The sequence below is a fragment of the Papilio xuthus genome, unplaced genomic scaffold, assembly GCF_000836235.2.
Source record: "Papilio xuthus unplaced genomic scaffold, Pxut_1.1 DF824992.1, whole genome shotgun sequence".
NCBI lineage: Eukaryota > Metazoa > Arthropoda > Insecta > Lepidoptera > Papilionidae > Papilio > Papilio xuthus.
Genome location: NW_013533657.1, coordinates 1,969,571 through 1,994,461, shown reverse-complemented (window position 1 = coordinate 1,994,461; position 24,891 = coordinate 1,969,571). Strand labels below are relative to the sequence as shown.

At 35.4% G+C, this 24,891-nt stretch overlaps 2 protein-coding genes across 2 annotated transcripts; one reads left to right on the top strand and one right to left on the bottom strand.

Annotated features, from left to right (window-relative positions):
• Positions 1 to 841: 841 nt before the first annotated feature.
• Positions 842 to 14,812, bottom strand: Ube4B (Ubiquitination factor E4B). Its single transcript, XM_013324582.1, has 20 exons — positions 14,590 to 14,812; positions 13,794 to 14,435; positions 13,187 to 13,325; positions 11,907 to 12,463; positions 11,559 to 11,807; positions 11,196 to 11,442; positions 8,511 to 8,684; positions 7,158 to 7,278; positions 6,268 to 6,399; positions 5,662 to 5,970; positions 4,975 to 5,148; positions 4,496 to 4,664; positions 4,239 to 4,334; positions 3,815 to 3,924; positions 3,496 to 3,634; positions 3,158 to 3,271; positions 2,735 to 2,855; positions 2,391 to 2,497; positions 1,940 to 2,033; positions 842 to 1,113 (listed from the first exon to the last, which is right to left on the bottom strand). The coding sequence occupies exons 1-20, from the start codon at positions 14,611 to 14,613 to the stop codon at positions 1,058 to 1,060; spliced, it is 3,774 nt and encodes a 1,257-aa protein (XP_013180036.1). The 5' UTR covers positions 14,614 to 14,812; the 3' UTR covers positions 842 to 1,057.
• Positions 14,813 to 15,108: 296 nt separating this feature from the next.
• TOR1 (target of rapamycin) lies at positions 15,109 to 24,464 on the top strand. The gene is made up of 11 exons (XM_013324522.1): positions 15,109 to 15,679; positions 15,946 to 16,713; positions 16,833 to 19,414; positions 19,497 to 19,663; positions 19,784 to 20,069; positions 20,146 to 21,884; positions 22,002 to 22,161; positions 22,332 to 22,547; positions 22,684 to 23,055; positions 23,320 to 23,634; positions 23,747 to 24,464. The coding sequence occupies exons 1-11, from the start codon at positions 15,457 to 15,459 to the stop codon at positions 24,179 to 24,181; spliced, it is 7,263 nt and encodes a 2,420-aa protein (XP_013179976.1). The 5' UTR covers positions 15,109 to 15,456; the 3' UTR covers positions 24,182 to 24,464.
• The last annotated feature ends 427 nt before the right edge of the window (positions 24,465 to 24,891 follow it).

Here is a 24,891-nt window from a genome sequence, read left to right as displayed (position 1 = left end):
ATTAATTTTTAAATAAAGAAAATCTAACATTCCATATTATGTGTTGGTTTTTATATAGTTAAATGTAAACCAATTTTTAAACTAGAAAACTAACTGATCTAATTATATTTGATATAACATATCTATGTAAAAATGCATATAATGACAATATTTTATATCTAATATATTAAGGTTAATTTTTACAAGTTGAATCACCAGCCTCCAATTTCTACTAGTTCACAGTTAGGCCTTATACAAAATGCCCTTGGTGTTTGTCAATTTATACTTTTATACAAAGCAAAATAAATCCTTTAACTTTAGAATAAAACGTGCAATGCTTAGTATTAAGCATATTTCGTGTCGTCTGTAATTTTATCAGTATATGTTCTTCGTAGAACTGTATATATTGGTCGACAAAAAGAGATAATAAAGATTACGAAAACAATGGGCCTCCACATTGTAGTCCTTTGAAATTTTGTGACAATATGGATAGTATCAATTATTATATTTTCAAATGTGTTAATACTACAGTTGAAAAAAGATCCATACAAATATATTTAATATCTATGTGGACTGAATATTATAGAATTATACCCTATGAAAAATGATATCAGATATTAAAATAGATGTGCTATTTCAGTAAAAGGTTATTGAATAAAACTGATTACATTTAGGTAAATAAAATGTTTGAGGTTTTCAAATATCTCGGAGGCTCCGAACATCGTACGAGTCGCTGCGCAGAACAAATTTTAGGTGTGGCGGGCACTGGGCAAAATTACCTTGATCCGCCTTAAATATTGAAACGGCCCATACATAAATTAAAGTATATTATGTATGCTCGTTATATACTTACTTGATTTTGACACGTTTAATACTTTGCCCCTTTCTTCTGAAGCAATAAAGGTTTGTGCTGTAACCAGTTCTTTCCTCGTCTAACTGCCACTAGAATAACTTGCTTACAATAATCTCACAATAATATTAGGACAATAGTCCGTTAGCGGCTGGAGTCTCCAACGTCTAGTCTTTATATATATGTATTTGTTTAGTTATATACATTACGAGTGAACACTATGAACACTTACGACGATTTCTTCTCGCGCTGCCATTGAATTATCTTCTCTTTGAGCTCTGAAGCTGTAACAATATCATATATTTTAGACGAATATACAAAGATTTTCTATTTTATAAATGCGAATCTTTGAATAGATGGATGTTTGAAGGTATCACCAGAACACCGGATCTCGATTAAATTTGGCATGGATGTAGAACATAGTTTGAAAGGACAGATAGGCAACTGAACATTTTTTTAATTACGCGCGGACAGAGTTGCGGGCAACAGCTAGTGTTTTTATATATAATATTGTTTGTTATCATGACAAATAGTATAACAAAAGTGATTCGACAATATCAGTGTAGATTGCTTTGGTACTCCAAATCAAAATATAAATATGGTGAGACCTCACACTTAATAGAAAATATTATTTGTTTGTTCAAGATGGCATAGACATAAAATTACATACATGACCATAAAACATGCATATTCCAATAATAAAGGTCACTAAAATATAGTAAATAAAATCAAATTGTTAATATGAAAATAAACATAATTAGGTGTAATTGTAACAAGATAACTTATAACCTTTTACCTAAAGAATTTTAGGTCAATGTGAGTAAAACTTCTAGTAGGTATTATTTTTTATCTATTAAATGCGATAATGGTATCGTCAAATTCAATAGAAATCATAACAGACCTACATAATTTTTTTTTCTTTATAAGACTGTCCTCACAGATATATTAATTCGTTCTAAAATAAATCCATAGACAATAAACGACATTTTAAGCCAGAGAAATGAAAAAATATAATTTTTAATTTCTATTGAATTCCACTATAATTACTGAGAAATAGTGAACAGGCACAGACAGAGAGAGCCGCAGTGTAAAAAAATATGTTTTAGTTACCTGGACGCAACTGGTCTTCAGTGAGCGGTTGTCTGTTGAAGGGGTCTGTGGCGCTGTTGAGAAGATGCCGCAAGATCACCGACCTGTCCATCACCTGAACACAAAAATGATTTTGAAGCACCAATAGCCTAATGGCACGGATTTTCGATCAAGAAGTCGGGGTTCATAACCCGCCATTCGACTACCATGTCCTAGCACAAGCATAGAGCTTAGTTGGAATGGTACAAGAAATATTAGTAAATTAAAAAAATCTGCTAATGTTTTTTTTTAATAAAAAGAATTATATTGAACACTAAATGAATTCTTAGTTGTCCTTAATCTTACTTATTTTATAAATGCGAATGTTTAGAGGGGTAGATGTGTGTTTGTAGGTATCTCCAGAACGGCTGTAAAGAAATCGCGGGCATTAGCTACTAGATAAAATAAAACAGCTTGTGGTATAGTTAGTTACCTTCCCCGATGGTAAGACGACGGGGTCAGTCATCAAGGTGTCCATTAGTGGGTCGCGGTACTCTTCCGGTGCGTCAGCGTACTCGTCGCTCTTTTGTTGATTTGATACTGAAATTAAAATAATTGATAAGAATAAACTGGCTTTTGCCGCGATTCCTTTCACGCGGAATTAAAAAAATATCTTTTTATGTCAATCCCCGCGGAAACGAGATAAAAAGTATCATATGCTCATTTCCCGGTTTTAAATTACTACCAATTTTTACACCCCCACCTGATTTTCAATTATCAATCTCGAATTAATAATAGAATTAGAATTAATAATAATGTAAGAGATGGAAAACTGACCGGCAATTTGATATGCATTGTCAGCGAGCGCCTTGAAGCGCTCTATTTCATTGGGGGTCTTTATGCATGATTTGGCCAACCGCACCGCCGCCTCCTCGAACAACTCCTTACGGAATGATCTCTGTAACATAATATTATAATCAATTCATTGTCTAACACTGATCTCCAACTCTAAACGTCTGTTGATGATCCACCACCGCTATAAAGCGCACCCATCAGCGCCAAAAAAGTGAAAATCATATAGGCACTTACCCCGCCTTATAGTCTGTCCATTCAATAGAGGTCAGTGTGTATTAATATTTCATTTCTCTCAAGTAAAAATTGTTTTTAATTTATTCATCGAGGACGTGTAACATAACGCTAAAATACTTATTATTTTAACGTGAACAATTTTATTTATAATGATACAATAACAATACTGACCTCGTCAGCGGCGAGTGCAGCGTGGAAGTGAGGCGAGTCGAGATGCAAGTAGATGTCGACCAGCTGACTGAGCAGTCGCCGCGGCTCCCATCCGTACTTCTCCGGACGACGCACCTACAATACATTATATCTTACTGATATTATAAATGCGAATGTATGGGTGTATGGATTGATGGTTGTTTGTTACAAGGTAGTTCCAAAATATCGCTGAAATTTGGCATAGATGTAGAACATAGTCTGGAAGAATACATAGGCTTCTAATTACATTTTTTTAATAGCGCAGACCGAATCGAAAGCGACATCTATATAAGCGAGAAACTCGGATAAGAAAGAGTTACCTTGAGGTTTTTGCACTTAGGTCCGCAGAGCTGCTGCAGATTGAAATTGAGCATGGAGGCAAGCCGGTCTACGAGCTCTGCGCGAAGGAACGGCTCCTTGATATCCACCGTCAGGTACTCCAACATGTCCACCGTCTCCCTGCACACAGACCACACAATTTTAACGTTACAACGAATAATAACTCAAACTAGTCGCAAAAATTACATCCAAAAGTGACATTCGTCCACCCCTTGCCGAAGAGCTAAGTGATATGCGGTTAAACGGCAATTTACAATACAATTCTGTTCATATTACGTGTTATGAAGCAGTCAAAAATACCTGGCAAGTGTGAGATATGAGCGACACTGCCTCTCGTCCTGGGCCAAGGCTCTGGCTCGCACCTCAGTTGAAGGCCCACCTTCTTGTGCCTCGTGGATACGTTTTAAATACTGTAAAAATGAATAAAATAATTCAATACTTTAGGAGCGACCGGAATGCACATCTAGTAATACTGGTTTCCACTACAAGGTAGAAGGTTGAATTATTTTTATCCAATTATTAATCAATCAATCAGATTATAAACGTTTTTAGATACATTGGCAGCTCTTAACGTCTTATAGGGACGTGCATGTTAGGTGTCCAATTACTTAAGGCGGACAAGATATTTGAAAAGAGTTATACCAACCAAATTTTTCGATCAATACAGAATTATACAGGTTGTATTGAATAATTAGGATTTATTAAATTGATTAAAAATAATAACCGTAAGACACTCGTCGAGTAGGAATGTGGTGTCGTTCATCAGCATATTGATGAACTTAACGAACTGCCGGCCAGAGCGAGACTCCTTTACTATAGCCTGAAAATAAATACCATAATATTTATACATAAGCATACATAAGATCTGTGCTTCCATATGGTCGTGGTATCAACAAATATTGTTGAGAATCTACCACTGTTGAGTTGGTACAGTTTATATACAGACAGACAGACAGAGTATACAATGTGCGATGTGCTCACTTGTTTATGTATAGGACGGTCCCACATGCCCTTGAGTATGATACTGATGTGGAAGCGAATCGTGAACTTGTCGTAGAACTCAGTGCTCTGTCCGGTCGTCTCTATGTCCGTGTAGAAACGCATCAGTGCGCTCGGCAACGACGTCTGTGACATTGGGTGGTCCATGAATCTGAAAATATATATGCACAATTATTATTTTTTTTGGCCAAAAAGTTTTTTTTTTATGAAAGAAATACTGTTTTTAACAATTTCATTTTTTTTAAATAATTATTTTGGTTTTAATAAAGATTTTTATAAAGCTGTATAAATAGAATATCTAAGACTCTTTAGATGCAAAAGTTTTAGAAAATATTAATTTTAAAAAATTAAAATCCTTAACCAGCCTATTGAGCTAGCATTAAGTAAGTCACTAAGTAATTATAGTTATTAGCTTTATTCCATAAAAACATTCAATACTACAAAATGCAGGAAATAATTACCTTTCATATACATTTTTGAGCTTGAGCGGTATAGATAGGTTGATAACGAACAGCACCTCGACGATCTTGGCGACAAGATAGGGGTTCTTGAGGAGGCGGGAGTTGCAGACCGCAGTCAGCAGCCACGTCACCACCGGCTCCTCTATATAGTCCGCCACTATCTGTGGCACGTATCTGAAAATTACATTCATATATATTTTAAATATTATGTAACTAAGTAAATTTAAGTAAGTATTTTCTTATTTACTTTAATAGAAGCGTTATCGGTTTTGTTCGATTGAAGACCTTTATATGATAAAAGATAAAGCTTGAATAGCACCAAATTAGTACATACGTATCTTTTAATCAATTTCAAATAAGATAATGATGTAAATATTATGAACACGATTAGTGTCAATGCACTTTTAAACAAAATAAAAAAAAAATTGTCAACCAAAGCGCTATTACATTTATATCATAAATTAATATCATAAATGTTAATGTTTGCATGGATGGATGTTTGTTAGAAGGTAAATCTTGAACGGCTGCATGGATTTCCCTGAAATTTGGTATACACATAGAACATAGCCTAGAAAAACACATAGGCTACTAATTAAGTTTTTTTTTAAATTCCGCGGGCGACAGCTAGTTTATAGTAAAAAGATATCTTAAGATAAATCGAAATGAAATAATAAACAATGAACTTACTGCACAGCAAAGAGCATGAAGTCAGCAATATCCTCGACGTACCACTCTGGAGTGGCGCGGAAGGCATCAGCCAGCGAGCCCGCGCTGGGCCCGTGCGGTGCGCGGGGTGCTCCGCCCTCCGCCGCACTGGGGGCTGCGCTCTCGCTGCCACTGCCCGCGTCGGGGCTCTCCAGGTTAGCGGGCGCCCGGTCCGCGGTCCTTGCAGCCTCTAACTGCTGAGTCAGCAGCACGCATACTGACGAGTAGAATTGCAAGCTGCGACGCATCAGTTCACAGTCCAGTAGCGCCGTCTCCGCACATTGTTTTGACCTGTTTGGTGTTATGATGATTTATGATATATCGATATTTATATATATATATTCGGACAAGTTACATGCACATTAGTACTAAAACAAAACCCAAGACTATGTTATTAAAATAAAATAGTTCGCAGACATTGAACACCTTGATAAAGTTTAGATCTACTTTTAGCACTGCTTTCAGCGAATTTAACTTATGAATTATATTAACTCTTAAATTATACCAAAATATGAGTGTAGCTAATAACAATGTTCATTTAAAGTTGACTTCACTACGACTAGTAGTATTTACTAAAATAGTATTTACCTCTGCAATCGTTTGATCTGTCTTCGCCATCGCCGCAACAGCTCGCGGTTGCGTAGCGCGGCGTACGTGTTCCGCCACTGAGGCTCCGCGCCCATTAACTCCTCTATCACCTTCTGCAGGTCGCGGAATGCTCTGCCGTAACATAAAAATAATGAGTATCTCCTTATACATATATACGTATATATATTTATTTGAATGCACTTAAACATGCAATCATAGTTATTTTTCTGGTATGAATTACCGAAATATTTATATAAAAACATTGTCATATAGAAAGGGTTGTTAATGCTGGTTTGACAGCTCTATGTTCTCTTTGAAAATGCAAAGACAACATTACGTTCTTATGTCTTGTATTTTGTTTATTGATATTGCTTATGAAAATTAGATACAACATAAGCAATATCAATAAACAAGATACAAGTAAATCAAACTATGATAATATATTAATTCTAATTCAGTTAGAATGTATGCAGTTCCTTGATAAACAAGTCAAAGATCGTCTTGTGCATAACAATCAATTAGAGAAATATACCTATACATACATACTGTGAACACATGTGCGCGTAATATTAAATGGCTCGCAATAAATAAATGTGACGTAACAATTTCTGGCTAGAGTATAATCTACGTATAAAATATTAACTGTAAACAACTATTTTTTTTATATTCGTATTAATATTTTGATATAATCTTGAATCTTAATAACTGATAACAAAAAGCACAGCCACTTTCATGACCCACCAGTCGTGGACTAGAATTTGCGATATTTTTTTTGATTCAAATAATTTTTTGTTTACAGCTCTATTTTTAACTGAATGTTTTTAACTTTTTCTTTAAAAAATTAAGCATCCTAATCAACAGTATAAAATAATACATAGTGTGAACAGTACCTTATGCGTCGCTGGTGAGTGTGCAGAGCTGGTATCAAAGCTACATGGTGCATATGCAGAGTCAGGAACCAGCAGACAGTCTGGAACTTCGCCTCGGGCCATTTGTGATTGGGGTCTTTGTCTGGAATTAAATCAAAATCAGTTTTATATATTATTGTTTGAATATTGAAGTATCATACGATGTGTTTTTATATTTAAATATTGTATGTCATATTTTCAAAATTAGAAGATACTTGCGTTGTACTGAAACAATTTTTTTTTTAAATAAGGGTTTGGACGTCGCGTATAAAAATGTGCGTGGACTTTAATTATTGAAGGAGTATGTGTTTTACTCTTACGGTAAAAAATAAGCAAATGCATAGACAAATTTAGTAGTAGTTGCTAAAATTTATTTTCTGTAAATACAAAACGCTGGAGGCATTTTCAAATTACACTAATGAAACAATTAACAAGCCAGTCTCAATTACCGATTTAAGTCGTTGCCGCGTCGGTTGTTTTCTTAAATTAATTGCCAGTTGTGTCTATTGTTTCATTTGTTTGAGAAACTTGTTGAAATCATAATATACTCTTTGAATAAGAAAACATCGTAGCTAAAGTATACAACTTTAGGACATAGAAATTCCCAGTCTATCAATAAATTACATGGTGTGCTTTTTTAATTGTCTACTTTTCTATCTTTTTTGCCTGGTAACCCAATTGATATTTTCTTGGGTCTATGAAATTATTTTATGTAATAGATGCCACAAGGAGTCATAAATTCTTCTTTATATGTGTAAAAAAATCTAAATCTTAATAAAAACATGACTGATTTTTGATACTAAAGTTAATTGGAATATCTTTATAATATATTATAGTTATTCAAAATTTAATTTTGTTATATATATATTTTTTATTTTTAAGCGTAACGAAATTACATGGCTGTTTATTATCGGCTATTATCGTAACGACTTTACGGAGATAATTGAAGAAATTGCCGAGTAACGTAGCAATCATTTCCACATATCACATTGTATATTACAAGTGAAGAATACAATCTTGATACGTTGGAATAACTGGTTTAAATTGGAATTATTAATCATATAATTTTGATTTTATGGTAGACTTAATGTTCGCTTGCCTCACTTCACAAACACTACGACCCAAAGTATTACGTTTTTCAAATAAGGATGTACGAGAGAATTACATCAATATATCAAAAATCGTAAATAAGTAGATTACAAGAAAACAAGATTATTCTTTAAATTCGGAGGTTTAGAAAAGTTATCATATTTTTAATTTGACAACTATGACGTCACAATATGGCGGGACTTTGCACATGCTAATTACAAAGACAGATTTATAAACATTACTTACTCAATGCGTCCAGCCAGTCTTGCGCCTCTTGCGAGGTGTAGTAGAGGCGGGTGTCGTCGTGGATGTCTATCCAGTTGTTGGGCTGGAAGGTATAGAACGGATTGACGCGCTCCAATTTGATGCGGATCGAAAGCAGCTGTAGTACTGAACACACGTTCAGCATGAATCCATCGCCTGAGAACAATATTATTTGTTATATTTTTTTTAAATTTGCAGGTTTTGTTGACGCGGAAATGCTAATTCCATAACTAGGTATAAAAAATATATACGTTTAAGAATAATATATTTACTATACATTTATGTTGACAAAATTGATTTCTTGAAAAATCATTGTACTCGGCAGTGGTAATAACAATGCGAATCATAACACCGAATACGAACTACTTTTTAGTTTAGTAAAGAAATAATAAACAATAAACAAACGTTTCTTACTAAACAGGCGCACGACATAGCATCTCGGAAATAAATATATTGGAGTAAAGCCAATAGACAGTAACGTTACTACGAAGTCAGCGACACGCGATAATAAGTATACGTTTATTTTGGCCAGTCATTAAAAAAACGTACTCCGAAAAAAAAACAATCGTTTGCTATTTGATTAAAAGTTTAAACGTAATATAATATACATCGACATTTTAGAGTATAGTTTTACATCTCGTCAATTTTTGTTTTTAAAGCAGGGATGTCGAACCTTTACGTAGCAACCAGCCATTTTTTAAAGAATTGTTTAATAAGGTTATAGATTCGCTTTAAAATAATTTTAACCTTGTGATTATTGTTAACTATTTCGTAGCTTAGAGATTATTCGCATTCGCCTATCATATAAATAATCTTACTATATAATATGTAATCAGTGACGTGCTGAAATTATTGTCTCGATTGCAAGCGTGCCATTGGTTCACCATCCCTGTCTTTAAGTTACAAAATGTATATTACTAATTACTACTAATAACTAATAGGAAATTACCACATTGTGTTATAAACGATAGATATCTTTGATTCTTCACAAAGGATTCGGTAAACAGTTGCGTTATGCATATTATGGATTTTTGCATACTTTTAATGTTTTATCTACATTTAAGTGAATGTTTTTATAAATGTGTGTGTTATATATTCAAATAAGCCACACAAATAATGTTTGTGTTATATAAGTCAGGTGAAACACATTTATGTTACATAGTAAAGTCGAATAAGTTTCGTTATATAACATGTTTTCCTCTATATCAGAACATTAACGTACTAATACATTTATGTTCGCAAGATTTATTTAAATAAAAAAGTAAACAAAGTAAAAAAATCAAATCATCCGATCCTTTGTTTCGAAATCGCTGCGTAAATAAGGTAAACTTTATGCGCTAAATAACAATTCAGTGAGTTTAATTCATAAGAGCAAAGATAAAGGTGCAGCGAAGGGCGACCCTCGATTCGCTGGCTGAATTACCTTAATAAACAATTTAAAATAATTCAGGTTGACATTAATAAAGCGAAAAAGAGATAGCATTTTTTTAATGTAAATTGGAAAAAAATCTTTCCTTGACGTAAGTGCACTAATGTCAAACATAATCACATTTTTTATAAAAAAAAACACTTCAAAATTGAGATTTTATTATTACTTACGCTATGCTTATTACTACCGACTCTTGTTTACTAGACAAATTAGAAAATCCCCTAATTATCTTATTACAGCTACAGTGCCAATTTGTTTATAAACATGAGCAAATAAATAAACGCCGTCTCCATACTTTGTGTTCTCTATCCTGCGTAGTTTCCTTTACGCAACGAGAACTGTTACGTATTACTTATAGAAACGGACGTCACTAAACGTTCATTCGTTGTAGATAACACCGGGACTATAAAATTAGAATCTGTCGCCAAATTACACTTGCAACTATTCCCACCTATGCAAGAACTTCTATTTACCTCTTATCGAACACAAATTCATTCATTATCACGTCGCGAAAAATAATTCGGTTTATTAATGTTTGTAAATTAGGATTGCTAATAACTGATCGCATTCCAGTTATTGATGACCCGAAGATTGGGGGTTTGATTCCTATTTTCGAGATTCGTGTTGCAACAAGTTTTGTCGTGTACATACATAATGTAGTTAATAGATGAGTGATATATCGCAGGGCAACGTATTGCAATACGACCACAATAAGTCTTATCGCGACAAAATAATATATAAGTAAATGTAACTATTTATGTCTTACATAACTTTTATGTTAATAATTGACTTCTAGAGTTATATGTTTAAGATGTCAAAAAAATGACCGTAACGATTTATCAATCAGCACAAAATTAATATTTACGATATACGAATGATTTTTCTACATTGTCTATATGGCAAACAATGGAGCAAAACTGGAGCATATAAACAAAGTTGCAAGATCGGGTTGAATGCTCAAATAAACCTTATTTTAGTACAGGGAAGGTTAATGACAATTCCTCGTAAGTTATTTTTGGGAATGGCGAACCAGTACATTACATATGAAGCTTGCATGCTATTAAATTTATGAATTTTCGACAATTTTTTTAACATTTAAACGTTTTGAAATTCTACTAAGTTAGTTTATATGCGTATTATAAGCTAATAAAGATTTTTTGCACTCGCATTAGCGGCAAAGCATATTTGTTTATTTTATCTGTCTCACAATCAACAAAATAAAGATGATCAAGACTTACCAGCTAATGATCTGTCATCGTTTCTGTAGCGGATTCTGTGTTCATTTCTCTGGAGTAGTTCCGCAAAATAATTGAGGAAGGGTTCTCTCGCTTCAGGACAAAGTAATATATTATGGCAGATTGTATGCAGAGTGTTCCTGCTCGCTTCTAATTCGCGTTGCAATGCGAAAGCGAGACTACGATCGGTGGATCCAGACGCAAATAAACGTTCAGCTAGACGAGGATTCTCTTCCGCGAAAAGCGACACCTGTGAACAAAACATTGTTTATTTAAATCAACACAAAAACAAACAAATCAATTGATAAACAAGTTTATTTCTGGATTAATTCTTCAGTTAAGTAGTCAGTTTCAAATAATACATACAGCAAAGAATGGTCCTAAGAAGCTGGCTCTTGCAATTTCCCTCCCCGGAGCAGTAGTAACGGAGGGAGGGCAGAGGCTGGGCAAGCGGACGATGAGGGCGCAGACGGGGCGAAGTGCGTGACGCGGCCCCGCGCGCAACTCGCATAGTGAGCGAAGTGCACGTAGCGCCTGCCCGTGACCCCGCCCGTTCAGTGGAGACACGCTCCGACGCATCTCCTCTCTTATACCCAACAGGAGTGGAACAAAAACCTGTTCAAGCAGTTTATTATGTAAATCCTTAACAGTAGACACATTTGCAAACTAGTTATATTCATAAAGCACAATACAATTTCTATAAGAAATATTTACCTCATCAAAAGATTCTTCTAAATAAGTAGCCAAAAGTATTTCAGGAATTAGGCCAATTGGTGTGCTACCAATTAAGATGTAAGGCAACAAGGGGGATTTTCTGCATTTTTCCAAATTAAATTTCCCTCTAAGCACCAAAACCAAATGGTTAACTATTAAGGTTCTTAATGTTTGTAATAAATCACTTAAAGGTGGTTCTGAACTTTTCTTTGGATGTTCTCTCTCGTAAAGATTAATATTATTGTAGAATCGTAAAAGATAGCTAACGGCTAAACCTTGTGTCGGGATAGTCTTGGGAAGAACCAGGTTTACGGTATTACCAGATTTTTGATTGTCTGTCTCGGAACCTAATGGTCCACTCGTTAAGGTATCATCCCCACAGTCTTCCATCAGTCTTTTAGTTGTTTCAGCAATTGCAATTAATTTCTGATTTAATGGATCAGCTCCATCCTCAAGCTGAGTGATGATATCAATGAGAGCCTCAGATGCTAATTCCTCTAAACTAAGTTTAGGATTGTCAAGTAACATAGCAGCTACATTAGGTACAAAAATTCCTCCTGCAATAAAAATATCATAAAAATTTTTACTTGTGTTTTGAAATTGTTTACAATCCACAAAACACCAACAATACATAAACATAATTTTACAGTCACTGACCCTCTATTTTTAGGCATAGTTTGTCACTTTTCTCAGATCTAGACACAACAAACATTAGAGCTACTTTTATTCTTCAAGACAATTACTAATTGTATCGTTTAAGAATCACATATCAGGAATATAGAATAAAGAATTATAGTAAAATGAATAAAGTCATTTACAATAGTTCAAACTCTGAATGTTTCAATGGAGACAGTTGACAGTACACAATACTATATTACTATTAAATAAATATTACTATTATATTTGCCTATTCTCGACAAACCCCTTTACCAAGCGGTGAACCATTGGCACAATATTATGGGCATGTCAGTTATCCCAAAATTCTCTCTTAGACCACATCAAACATATCTTTGGAAAACTGGTCACATTGATATGTAAAGGTTTGCCACGTAAAACTGGTCACATTGATATGTAAAGGTTTGCCATCCCTGAAGTAGACTTTTAAACATATAATATTACACTATTAGATTGAATTTCAACTATTGTTCCATCTGTGTTACAATAATATTACCATCCCTCTCTTTCTCTTCAAAACAAATGAAGACAGTCATAATGTTCAAATATATGAAATTCATATCTAACATGTTAATTTTATATTCCTTAAATCTATATTTACTCACCCACAATCTCTTCAGACCATGATATTTGCAGTATTTTGGAAACAATAACTCTAAGTTGCTCTTCAGATAGTTCCGTGCAACTCACTGTCCTTGTTCTGTGGATCTTTCTTGCCGGTGACTGAGACGGATCTTCTTCAATCTAATGTCAAGAAAATAAATAAATAACTGACTGAATATAACTGAATAAATCATGTGTGTATATTCAATCTTATTTAACTCACATCTAGTCATAACTAATTAATTTTAAACTGTACAATAAAGACATGAGTGAATACTTTTTTGTCTTGCCTAACAACATTTTTGGTTATGTCCTATTTTGTTGATTGGAATTAATAAAGTTAAATTACATGATAGCAATGAGTTAAGTATACAATTGGCCCTATTTCTAGGTGATATAGATGTAGCACAAGTACTTCTTAGTTATGTAACTAATCATCGATATCAATAAATGTTGGTGGGAACTAAAGTGATTATGTAAGTTTAAATACAAAAACAAAGAACATCATTGCCAAAGTAAAGAAGATATATAAAGAAGTCCTATAGGATCTTGTCAAATCAGAATTATAGTCAAATCAAAATAAACAAAAACATTTTTGTAAATACTTACATCCATAGGTTCTTGTTGTGACTGTTCTGATTGTGAATTTCTCTCTGATACATCATCTACTTCCATTGAGAGGGAGCGACGGGAGCAGCTTGGGGATGCACCACAAGTCCGTGGTCTCACTGGTGGGGGTTCCACAAATTGAGGTGGAGATATAGATCTGGAGGTACTGTCCTCTCTTGTTGATGCACCTTCAGAACCACTCACAGCTGACTGAGGCAAACTACCAACACGCACTGACCCACAACTTAACAATGTGTCATCACCCATGGAGTCAAAACTGTTGTACTGTCTAGTTTGTGAGAGATCAGTCATCTTTGTGTCTGGCATCTCATCCAACAAATTATTTTCAGTTTTTTCTGTCACAATCAAACTATCTGATGGTATTTTATTTTGATCTGGCACTTCACTGTTACTAACTCCATCTGCAAAAGTATTCTCTCTATTTATGGTAGCACTTTCCGACGATGTGTTTGATTCTGTGGAACCCCGAGGTGACGGTGATAAGCGAGACGAAGGTTGCTGCACATTCACTGTGTCAGTGTTAGTCAAAGAAGCACCCGGAGTGGCTGGAGGACTGCCAGGGGCAGGGGATGAAGCTGTAGCTCCCAGCGCTCCTAGCCTCGCTAAACGACGTCGTCGTATCTGTAACAAATATTGAAATCACTCACAGCACGTGTACATTTTTGACGCACATCAATACTAAACATCACCACACAAACGCTTTGTTTTGTTACGAAATTAGATTGGCCATACGCACTACGCCAAGGCCCGTTTACAAAATAAATATTTCGTTTACCTCTTCTTGACTCAATTCACTCATGACGTACGTTAGTTCTTCGAGTTTAATCGATAATTATTAGAATTTCTTCACTGTGTTGAAAATATTCAATCAAAGAGAACAACGGAGCAAGCCACTTAACGTCAAGCAGTCAGTCACCTTTCTGTGCAAGGCACAGCGAGCACAGCACAAGCACAGCTGAGTTGAATGGTTACCTATTTGACATTTGTGGTCTGGAGTCTAGATGACGAGAAAGTATTGAAAATACACGCGTCATCCTCACAACAATGCTGTTATTTTCAAACGTTTTGAAATTAATTATCTGTATGTCGTTGAAAACAGCTTACAGCTGGCAACACAGACAACTGTGTTTTGTTTTCTGGTGTTTTCCACTCATTGCTCAGCTAAATTCAAAAAATGAAAGGACATTTAAAGAATAAAATTTAATTGTGCTCTGTGGTATTAGACATAGGATGGCTTTTTGTGAAAGAATAATGGCTGCCAAGGGATTGTTCTTTTCTCTTTCTCTATATTGTTTTACAAAAGTTATTAGAAGTCCAATTTGACTGGTAGTATGGCAACAATTGCAAACTGTCATTTGTCAAATTGTCCAATTTCAGAACGAATAATTCCAATTTGCCAATTTCCAACAAAAACAAATCCGGAACAGCAAGCAAAAATCTATTAATTTAATTTGTTTATATTTTGATTCACAAAAATTAATATTAATGTATAATGGTTGTTAAGTGGTTAGCTAAGTAATATAATCGCAATATGTAAAAGTGTTATTTTATTAAGAATCGACAATTTCCATTATAATGTTTTTGTGTATTTATCTTGGCGTTATTTCTTTCTTCGAGAAATAGTTTTTTAATATTATCCAAAATGACTGCTTATCAAATATCGGACTTGGTGTCTGGATTAAAATCTCGCCATGCAGAGACTCGGCATAAGGCAATTCGGGAATTATTGCATTTTGCTAGGACTGATTTACGAGAAATGTCCCAAGATGCTTTAACTCAAGTTTTAGATGATTTTAACCAACATATACACGCGCTGACATCCAGCTACGATAATAATGAAAAGAAAGCTGGGATACTCACAATAGGTAATTTTGAGGTTATTATTAAGTTAAATATATGTTACATTTTAAAGAAATATTCTTTTAAATTTACTGAAGCATAAACCTGATCGTGTACTTTGGATGGTATATACTTGAAGTATTTTTTCTTATTGTGTTCATGTGATGATAAATGACTACTACAATATACTTTGCTGAGCTATTAACTATTTGTTATATTTAAGTATAACATAATGATAGTATATTTCAACAAGTTTTTCATTGTGATTCAAAATATGTTTCTCTTGTTTTAGTCTGTCTTATTGGAGGGGATACTGAAACAACAAAGACGAGGCTAAATCGTTATGCTCAATATTTAAGAAATATATTTCCTTCTAATGATGTCAGTATATTAGAACTGGCAGCTAAGACAATGGGTCGCTTGGCTGTGTCCCTTGGAGTCAAGAGGGGAGAGTATGTTGAATTGGAAATTAAAAGAGCATATGAATGGTTGTCTGAAGAGCGTAGTGAGAGTAAACGTCTATCAGCTGTCTTAATACTACGAGAACTGGCAATTGCTATGCCTTCATACTTTTACCAACATATTGGTGGGTTTTTCAATAACATTCACAGTGCTCTCCGAGATCCTAAGGAACAGATACGTGAATTGGCTGCGAAAACTTTAAGAGCTGCATTTGTTGTGATGTCTCAAAGAGAGCAACCAGATCAAAGTAATAAAGTGCACTGGTATTCTGAATGTTATGAAGAAGCTATGACATCATTTTCCGATAACACTATTAGAGAAAGAGGTTTAAGTAGAGATGAACATGTTCATGGTGCTTTGTTAATTTTGAATGAACTATTGAGATGTTCTAATGCTGCTTGGGAGAAGAAATACACAATGCTTATGCAAAAATTAGATACAGAACAAGATGTATCAGATGAAATGCTCTCTCTGAGTTCAAAGATGCACAACTCATGGACACCACAAAGTTTGGAGGAGAAGCACACGGCTGTTGGTATTTATGAGTCAAGTGTTTGTAGAAAATTAATTGTTGAAAAATATGAAAAGATTGCTTCTGGTAAGTTAACTTGTCAATATTCTTTATTGAAAATGCTCAATCAATCCTGAAATGTAATATTTGATAGCACTTGGATAGGTTTCATGATTTTATTTCTTTCATAATGATTATGTTTTCAGAGGTAATGGCTCAACAAATATCAAGGTCTCATAGTGTTCATCAAATGTTATTGCTTATTATACCAAGACTGGCTGCTTTAAATAGAGAGGCTTTTTCAAAGAAACATCTGAAGTCTACAATAAATCACCTCATTACTTTCTTAAGAGGAAGAGAAAAGGAAAAAGCTATGGCTTTTACTACACTTGGCCTAGTCTGTGTTGCTGTTGAGTGTGATATTCAAATATATTTGGGTAGAATTATAGAAATCATAAGACTAACTTTACCTGTCAAAGATGTGCCAAAGAAACGTAATGGTACCGATACTCCATTATTTAATTGCGTGACTTTGCTAGGATTCGCAATGAAAGAAGATGTGGCTAATGAAGTGAAAGAACTCCTTGATCCAATGTGTGCTACAGGTTTAAGTCCACAGCTAACCACATGTTTTAAGGAACTTAGCCAAAATTTACCATCACTGAAACTAGAAATAACAGATCGGCTGCTTAATATTCTTTCACTGATTCTTAGGAAGAAACCTTATATCAGTAATAATTCGGAGCAGCACTTTACGCATATGTTATCCACTGCTCTGTTGGGTGAACCACAAGATGCTAATAAATTGGTTCTAGCACTTCGTACTCTTGGTGCTTTTGATTTTGAATGGAATAATACATTAATGTCTTTCATCAGAAGATGCACAGACTACTATTTACAAAGTGAACAGCACGATATTCGACTAGAAGCTGTCAAAACGGCTGCAAAATTATTAATTAAAGCCATTGAAAGATGTTCTCAAACAAATTCACGCACTTTAAGTCTGATTGTTGATGAATCATTGGGAAAGCTTTTGGCTGTCGGTAGATCAGATTTTGATCAAGAAGTACGTTTCAAAGTTCTGGAAGTTTTTACCAATCCAATCTTTGATAAATATTTAGCAAACGAAGAACACCTTAATAGTCTCTTTGTTGCCATAAATGATTCCAACAGTGAAGTGAGTGAGTTAGCATTATGCATAGTTAGTAGATTAAGTAATATTAACCCAAGTTACACTACACCAACATTAAGAGAATATTTTGTGCAAGTTCTTATAGAGTTGCAGCATTCAGAATCTACTCGCAACAAAGAACAATCTCTAAGAATGGTTAACAATATTATATCACATGCACCGAGGATAACTCGACAATTCGTCGATACTATTCTGAAAGTTCTCGTACCGAAACTTCGAGAAGAAACTGGAAATTCAACTATGATATTAACAATATTGAAAGCAATAGGAGATCTTGCTGAAATTAATGGTGGGGGAAATTCTTTGACTCAATGGTTACCAGAACTGATATCGATACAATTAGAAATTCTGGCGGATCCTAATCAAATTGAAAAAAGAAGTGTAGCACTATGGTCATTTGGACAAGTGATTAGTGCTATAGGCTATGTGGTTACACCTTACATGGAATATCCACATTTAATGGATATGCTTTTAAATTTCTTAAAGACTGAACAACAAACTAGTGATAGGACAGAAACTATACGAGTCTTAGGTTTATTGGGCGCACTAGATCCTTACAAGCATAGAGTAAATCAAGGTTTGATAGATTTTCAAACAATGTCCACTCTAATTCCGATACCAAATACGACTGCGAATTACGATAATTTCGAAATGAACGTAAGTGATATGTTAGTTAACATGTCTCCATTAGTCCTTGATGAATTTTATCCGGCGATTGCCGTCACATCTTTAATGAGGATGCTACGCGATCCTATGTTAGCCAGACATCACACCAGTGTGGTGCACTCAGTGACTTTCATATTTCAAACATTAGGTATTAAATGCGTCCCATATATTTCTAGAGTAACCCCTGGACTTTTGTATGTAATTCGTACAACTGACAATAGTAACTTCCGTGAATTTTTATTCACTCAATTGGCACAATTAATTTCTGTTGTGAAAATTCATATACGAGCATATTTAGAAGAAATATTCGATATAATTAGAGAATATTGGACACCGGATAGCCCTCTGCAACCTACTCTGATTTTATTGGTCGAACACATAACAGTAGCGATCGGAACTGAATTCAAAATCTATCTGAGAAAAATACTACCAAATATATTACGAGTATTAAAATACGATAGGACAAAGGATAAATTTTTAACAGAGAAACTATTGTTGGCCATACAAAAGTTTGAGAATAATCTAGACGATGTTTTACTGTCCGTTGTACCAGCTGTTACAGCTCTTTTTGATGGTCGTAATATTCCAACATCTATATCAAAACTGGCTTTAGAGACGATCGAACATTTATCCGTGTATTTATATTTAAAACCTTATTCTGCTATAATAATACAAGCAACTGCAAAAGTATTAGATAACAATCCAGCATTGAGACAAACTGCGATGAACACGTTGTGCGCTTTAATAGTTCAAATGGGTCGTGAATATATAGATTATATTCCATCCATCGATAGAATATTGCAAAAACATAAAATACATTATCCAAATTATATAGTTCTGGTAACACGTTTACAAGTTAACTCTACTCTCGCCTCGGATGACGATTATTTGGATGAAACTAGATCGAGGTTACGAAATCAGAAAAGTGATGTAAGTTCTTATAACCAGTGATCACATATTAAGTTTATCTCAACTTAATGTTGATAAATATGTGTAAATTAAATATTTTTAGGTAATGAGAAATACAAGTGAAACTCAAGTTCAAAAGCTGACACTGAACGTAAAGAATTTACGCAAATGTTGGTCGACAAATAATCTGATATCCAAAGATGATTGGCTGGAGTGGTTGCGTCGACTTAGCGTTGGCTTCCTTACTGAGTCTAACAGTCACGCAATCAGGTACTACTATCGAGTGATTTATTAGTGTAGTAATAACTTTAGATTATGTTTGATATCTAAATTCGTTCGTAGTCTTGGTAAAATACTTCTTGGAAACTGACAATTATATGCTATTTGCAGGGCATGTTCGACATTATCTCAAAACTACCCTCAGTTAGCCAGTGACTTGTTTAATGCGGCGTTCATGTCTTGTTGGACGGAACTTGCCGAGCAGCCACGTAGAGAGCTCGTGATGGCGTTGGAAAAGGCTCTTACAGTACCCGATGTTCCGGAATTATCATTAGCTGTTTTAAATCTAGCTGAATTTTTGGAGCATTGTGAAAAAGGTGTTCTACCGATTTCAATTAAATTACTCGGAGACACCGCAATCAGTTGCCGGGCGTACGCTAAAGCATTGTACTACAAGGTATTCCTCTTTAATTTTTGAATATTCTCCCAATGTAGAAAATTTATTTTTCATAAGATGACTGGTTAATTTTCAGGAAGAAGAGTATCGCCGAAATCCAACAACACAGGTTGTTGAAGCTCTCATACATATTAATAACAAACTTCAACAGAAAGAAGCCGCCAATGGCTTATTAGAAAAGGTGATTACGCAAAAGAAGAATGGCGATTGCTCTCTAAATGTTCACGTACGTTGGTACGAAAAACTTCATAATTGGGAGCAGGCATTAGATTTGTATGATAAGAAATTAGAAGTTGAACCACAAGATGCTGAGTCGAGATTGGGCATGATGCGGTGTTTGGAAGCAATGGGGGAATGGAGAAAGGTGTACAACATTACTAATGATCAATGGGATACTATGAGTGATGATTTTAAAACGAAATCAGCAAAGATCGCAGCAGCCGCGTCGTGGGGTTTGCAGGAATGGGACTCTATGAAAAAGTACGTCGATTGTATTCCAGAAGACAGTCAAGATGGCGCGATGTACAGAGCTATTTTATCAATTCACGAAGGTCAGTGGCCGGAGTCGAGGCATTATATTGACGCTGCGAGAACTTTACTTGATGGCGAATTGACTTCGGTATTAAGCGAAAGTTACCAAAGGTCATACGGAGCCCTGGTCAATGCTCAATTGTTGACGGAACTTGAGGAAGTTGTAACATATAAACTGGTAGAAGAACGAAGAAGTACTATACACAGAACTTGGTGGGCGAGACTTCAAGGTGGTCAGCGTCTAGTCGAAGACTGGAGGAAGATGCTTCAAATACGAAGCCTAGTTATGACTCCTCGGGAAGATTTTCAGACTTGGCTTAAATTTGCTTCCCTGTGCCGAAAAACAGGTTCAGTAACCCAAGCCCATAAGATTGTTCTTTCCATTTTGGGATGCGATCCCTACACGAATCCAGATATACTTCGAATGCAGGATCCGAGGATCGTATTGGCTTATAGTAAAAATTTGTGGGAGGGAGGAAATAAACGCTACGCTTACGATGTACTGCAAAGATTCGTCGATAACTCCGAACCTGAAAATGATGATCATTGCAAACTGCTCGCTCGATGTCACTTGAAGCTGGGTTCCTGGTGCGAGTCGCTGCAGGAAATAAACGAGTTGTCTATACCAGAGATATTAAGAAATTACTCAGCTGCAACTATGCTGGCTCCGGATTGGTACAAAGCATGTCATGCATGGGCCTGCATGAACTTCGAAACGGTCCTCTTTTATAAGCAGCAAGATAATATATCTGAAAGCAGTCTCGCCGGCGGTTCGGGAGAGAAAAAAGTGTCCAGAGCTGATTTTATAAATACACATACAATACCAGCTATCGAAGGGTTCTTCAAATCTATCAGCTTGGCAAATGGCAATTCCCTTCAAGATACTTTGAGACTTCTTACTTTGTGGTTCGACCACGGCCATCATCCAGCTATATACGATGCATTATTTGAAGGAATACGACAGATTGATATCAAAATATGGCTCCAAGTGATACCTCAGCTTATAGCTAGAATCGATTCACCGAGAAGTTTGGTAGCAAAATTAGTTCACATTTTATTAATTGATATTAGTAAATCCCATCCTCAGGCTTTAGTTTATCCTTTAACTGTAGCCACGAAATCTTCATTCGTTACGAGAAAAACTGCCGCCAATTATATATTGAAAACGATGTGCAGTCACTCTCAGAATCTTGTAAACGATGCGGCTTTGATATCAGAAGAATTGATTAAAGTAGCCATTTTGTGGCATGAACAGGTCTTTATAGCGCTCGATGAGGCTTCTAGGTAAGAATACATTTCATTCTAATTTTAAATTAGTAATTATTTTTCCTTTATTATCACAAATTGTTGATATTGGTTCTTTTTTAGAAAGTTTTTTTTTTAATTTTTGTCCGTTTTCAGATTGTATTTCAGTGAAAAAGACTACAGAGGAATGTTTAGAACACTGGACAAAATGCACACAATGCTGGAACGACCTCCGGAAACATTGAAAGAAGTATCTTTCTTACAAATGTATGGAAGAGATTTACAAGAGGCACAGAGATGGTGCGAACTTTATAAGGTGGGAAGAAGTTTGATACAATATAAGATTTGTAATTTTATTTTTTTTCTTTAATATTTTTACGTATTTTTAGGGTTCCGTAACTCATAGGAAAAATCGGAACCCTTATACTACTACTACTTTCATGTCCGTCCGTCTGTCTGTCAAGACCCTTTTTTTTATTCCTCCAGGAGACGAGCGAGGAGCGTTACCTAAACGAGGCTTGGGATCTTTACTACCACGTGTTCCGGCGACTGTCAGCACAGTTCCGTTCGCTGACGTCACTGGAGCTGCAGTACGTGAGCGAGCGCCTGCACGCCTGCAGGGACTTTGAGCTCGCAGTCCCCGGCTCATACGTGCCAGATCAGAATGTTATCAGGATATCACATATTAAAAGCCAATTGCAGGTGCGTTACTTCTTTATAGTATTTTCTACAGAAGCATACGTATGCTGTTAAGATCGGGCAACTTTTTCATAGAATCATATTCAATTTGTTTAAATATAGTTTTCGTCTGTTACTTACTATTAACTGTTCTTCCCAGGTGATCAAATCGAAGCAAAGACCGCGTCGTCTTACAATCCAAGGATCTGATGGCAAAGAGTACATGTTCCTACTCAAAGGTCACGAGGATCTGAGGCAGGATGAGCGGGTTATGCAACTATTCGGACTGGTCAATACCCTGCTACAGTCAGACACTAATACCTACCGCCACGACCTAGCAATACAGCGGTATGCGGTCATACCCCTATCCCCTAACTCCGGCCTCATAGGCTGGGTACCCCAGTGCGATACACTCTACAATCTTATCAGCGATTACAGAGATAAGAAATCTAATAAACTAGCTCTGAACACGGAGCAACAGATCATGCAACGAATGGCATCTGATTATCAGAAGCTTATGTTGAAACACAAGGTCAGTGACTAGATGGCGTTGTTCTCAATTTTAAATATAACTAGCTGTAGTCCGCGACCCCGTCTGCGTGGAATTACAAAAACACTTAATTAGTAGACTATGTTTACATCTATGTCAAATTTTAGTTGGATCCTTTCAGTTGTTCTGGTAATACCTTCAAACAAACATCCATTTATCCATCTAAAATTTCGCATTTGTAATATTAGTAAGAAGTAAGATTTAAATTTAAGTATTTTTTTTAATATGCATCGGTTTTCTTCTCAGGTGGAAATATTCGAGTACACACTATCGCAAACTCCCGGGAATGATTTGGCAAGACTTCTCTGGCTGAAGAGTCCGTCAGCGGAGGCGTGGTTCGAGCGACGCACCAACTACACGCGGTCGCTGGCCGTCATGAGCATGGTGGGATACATCCTCGGCCTCGGAGACAGGCATCCCTCTAACATCATGCTGCACAGAGTCTCAGGAAAAGTCCTGCATATAGATTTCGGAGACTGCTTCGAAGTCACTCAAACTAGGGAGAAATTTCCCGAAAAAATACCGTTTAGATTGACTCGAATGTTGATTAATGCTATGGAGGTAAGGCTTATTTGGATTTTTTTTATATAATTTATACTACCGGTTGACTACGAATACAAGGTTAATACAGGCAATGTTATATAAATAATATTTTAAGTCTATGTTTTTCTAGGTGACCGGTATCGAGGGCACATATCGTTTTACATGCGAGTCAGTGATGCACGTGTTGCACAAACATCGCGACAGTGTGATGGCGGTGCTCGAGGCTTTTGTATACGATCCACTCCTCAACTGGCGGCTGATAGACAACGATCGTCATTCCATCACGGAATCCACCTTCTCATCAGACATCGACGACTCGTATTCGCTCCCCAGCAGGAGTAGAAACCATTTGCATTACGAATCAATAGAAATACCACCAGAAGCGAGTCTTAATAAGCGAGCTCTCTCCATATTGAATCGTATTAGGGACAAACTGACAGGACGGGACTTCCCACAAATAGAAGCGGTTGTGAGTGTACCGAAACAAGTCGATATGTTGATTAAAATTGCAACTAATAATGAGAATTTATGTCAATGTTATATTGGATGGTGTCCGTTTTGGTAATCTAACCAAGTATATAAGACATTGTATATATTTGCTTTTGAAGCATGTTTATATACATTATAATGTTTTCTAATATTGCTAAAAACTAAAATTATCTTTACCTACGGTATTGATTCTTATATCGTATATACGGTTGACTGGTTTATAGTTTTTATGTTTTAACGAAACATTTTGTTTAAGTTCAGACTTGATTCTGCAAATATAAAGCAAATTTTGCTTTTCTAACCCATGTTTGTAGTTGCTATTCTATTAAAATATTGTACATATAACATAGTACATAATGTATTTATTTGTAACTCTTTATGTTATTCTACTATATATAATACTTAGAATATTATGTATGTAATTACTGTTAACCTATCTTTTTTGGTAAAAACGATAAACCAAAAACAATTAATAATATTGTTTCACTGATCTCTATAAATGGAAATGACAGTTTTGCTTAATTTCTATTATTAGTTCCAATCCTCGCCACTAGCAACCGTAACTATCAGCGCCAAAATGGCGAAAATCAAACAAGCACAAAACATCACGGTTTATAGCCCGTCCATTTATTAGAGGTCAGTGTTATTATTTACATTTTAATACAATAAATAAGTAAAAGCATTGTTACCGTAAGTTTCTACGGTCGAAAAATAAGTCACCACATCCTTCAGGATTTTATGAAAAAAACCTTCGACTGAAAACATGGGTACTACGAGTGGTGAGTT

Excerpts from the sequence above, each read along its gene's own strand:
- Ube4B (XM_013324582.1), bottom strand. The coding sequence starts at position 14,613 with ATGAGTGAATTGAGTCAAGAAGAG. Across the intron at positions 11,808-11,906 it reads TAGAAGAATCTTTTGATGAG|GTTTTTGTTCCACTCCTGTT; the intron begins GTAAATATTTCT and ends CTGCTTGAACAG. Across the intron at positions 7,279-8,510 it reads AGACTGGCTGGACGCATTGA|ACAAAGACCCCAATCACAAA; the intron begins GTAAGTAATGTT and ends ATTTAATTCCAG.
- TOR1 (XM_013324522.1), top strand. The coding sequence starts at position 15,457 with ATGACTGCTTATCAAATATCGGACTTGGTGTCTGGATTAAAATCTCGC. Across the intron at positions 15,680-15,945 it reads AGCTGGGATACTCACAATAG|TCTGTCTTATTGGAGGGGAT; the intron begins GTAATTTTGAGG and ends CTCTTGTTTTAG. Across the intron at positions 19,664-19,783 it reads TCTAACAGTCACGCAATCAG|GGCATGTTCGACATTATCTC; the intron begins GTACTACTATCG and ends TGCTATTTGCAG.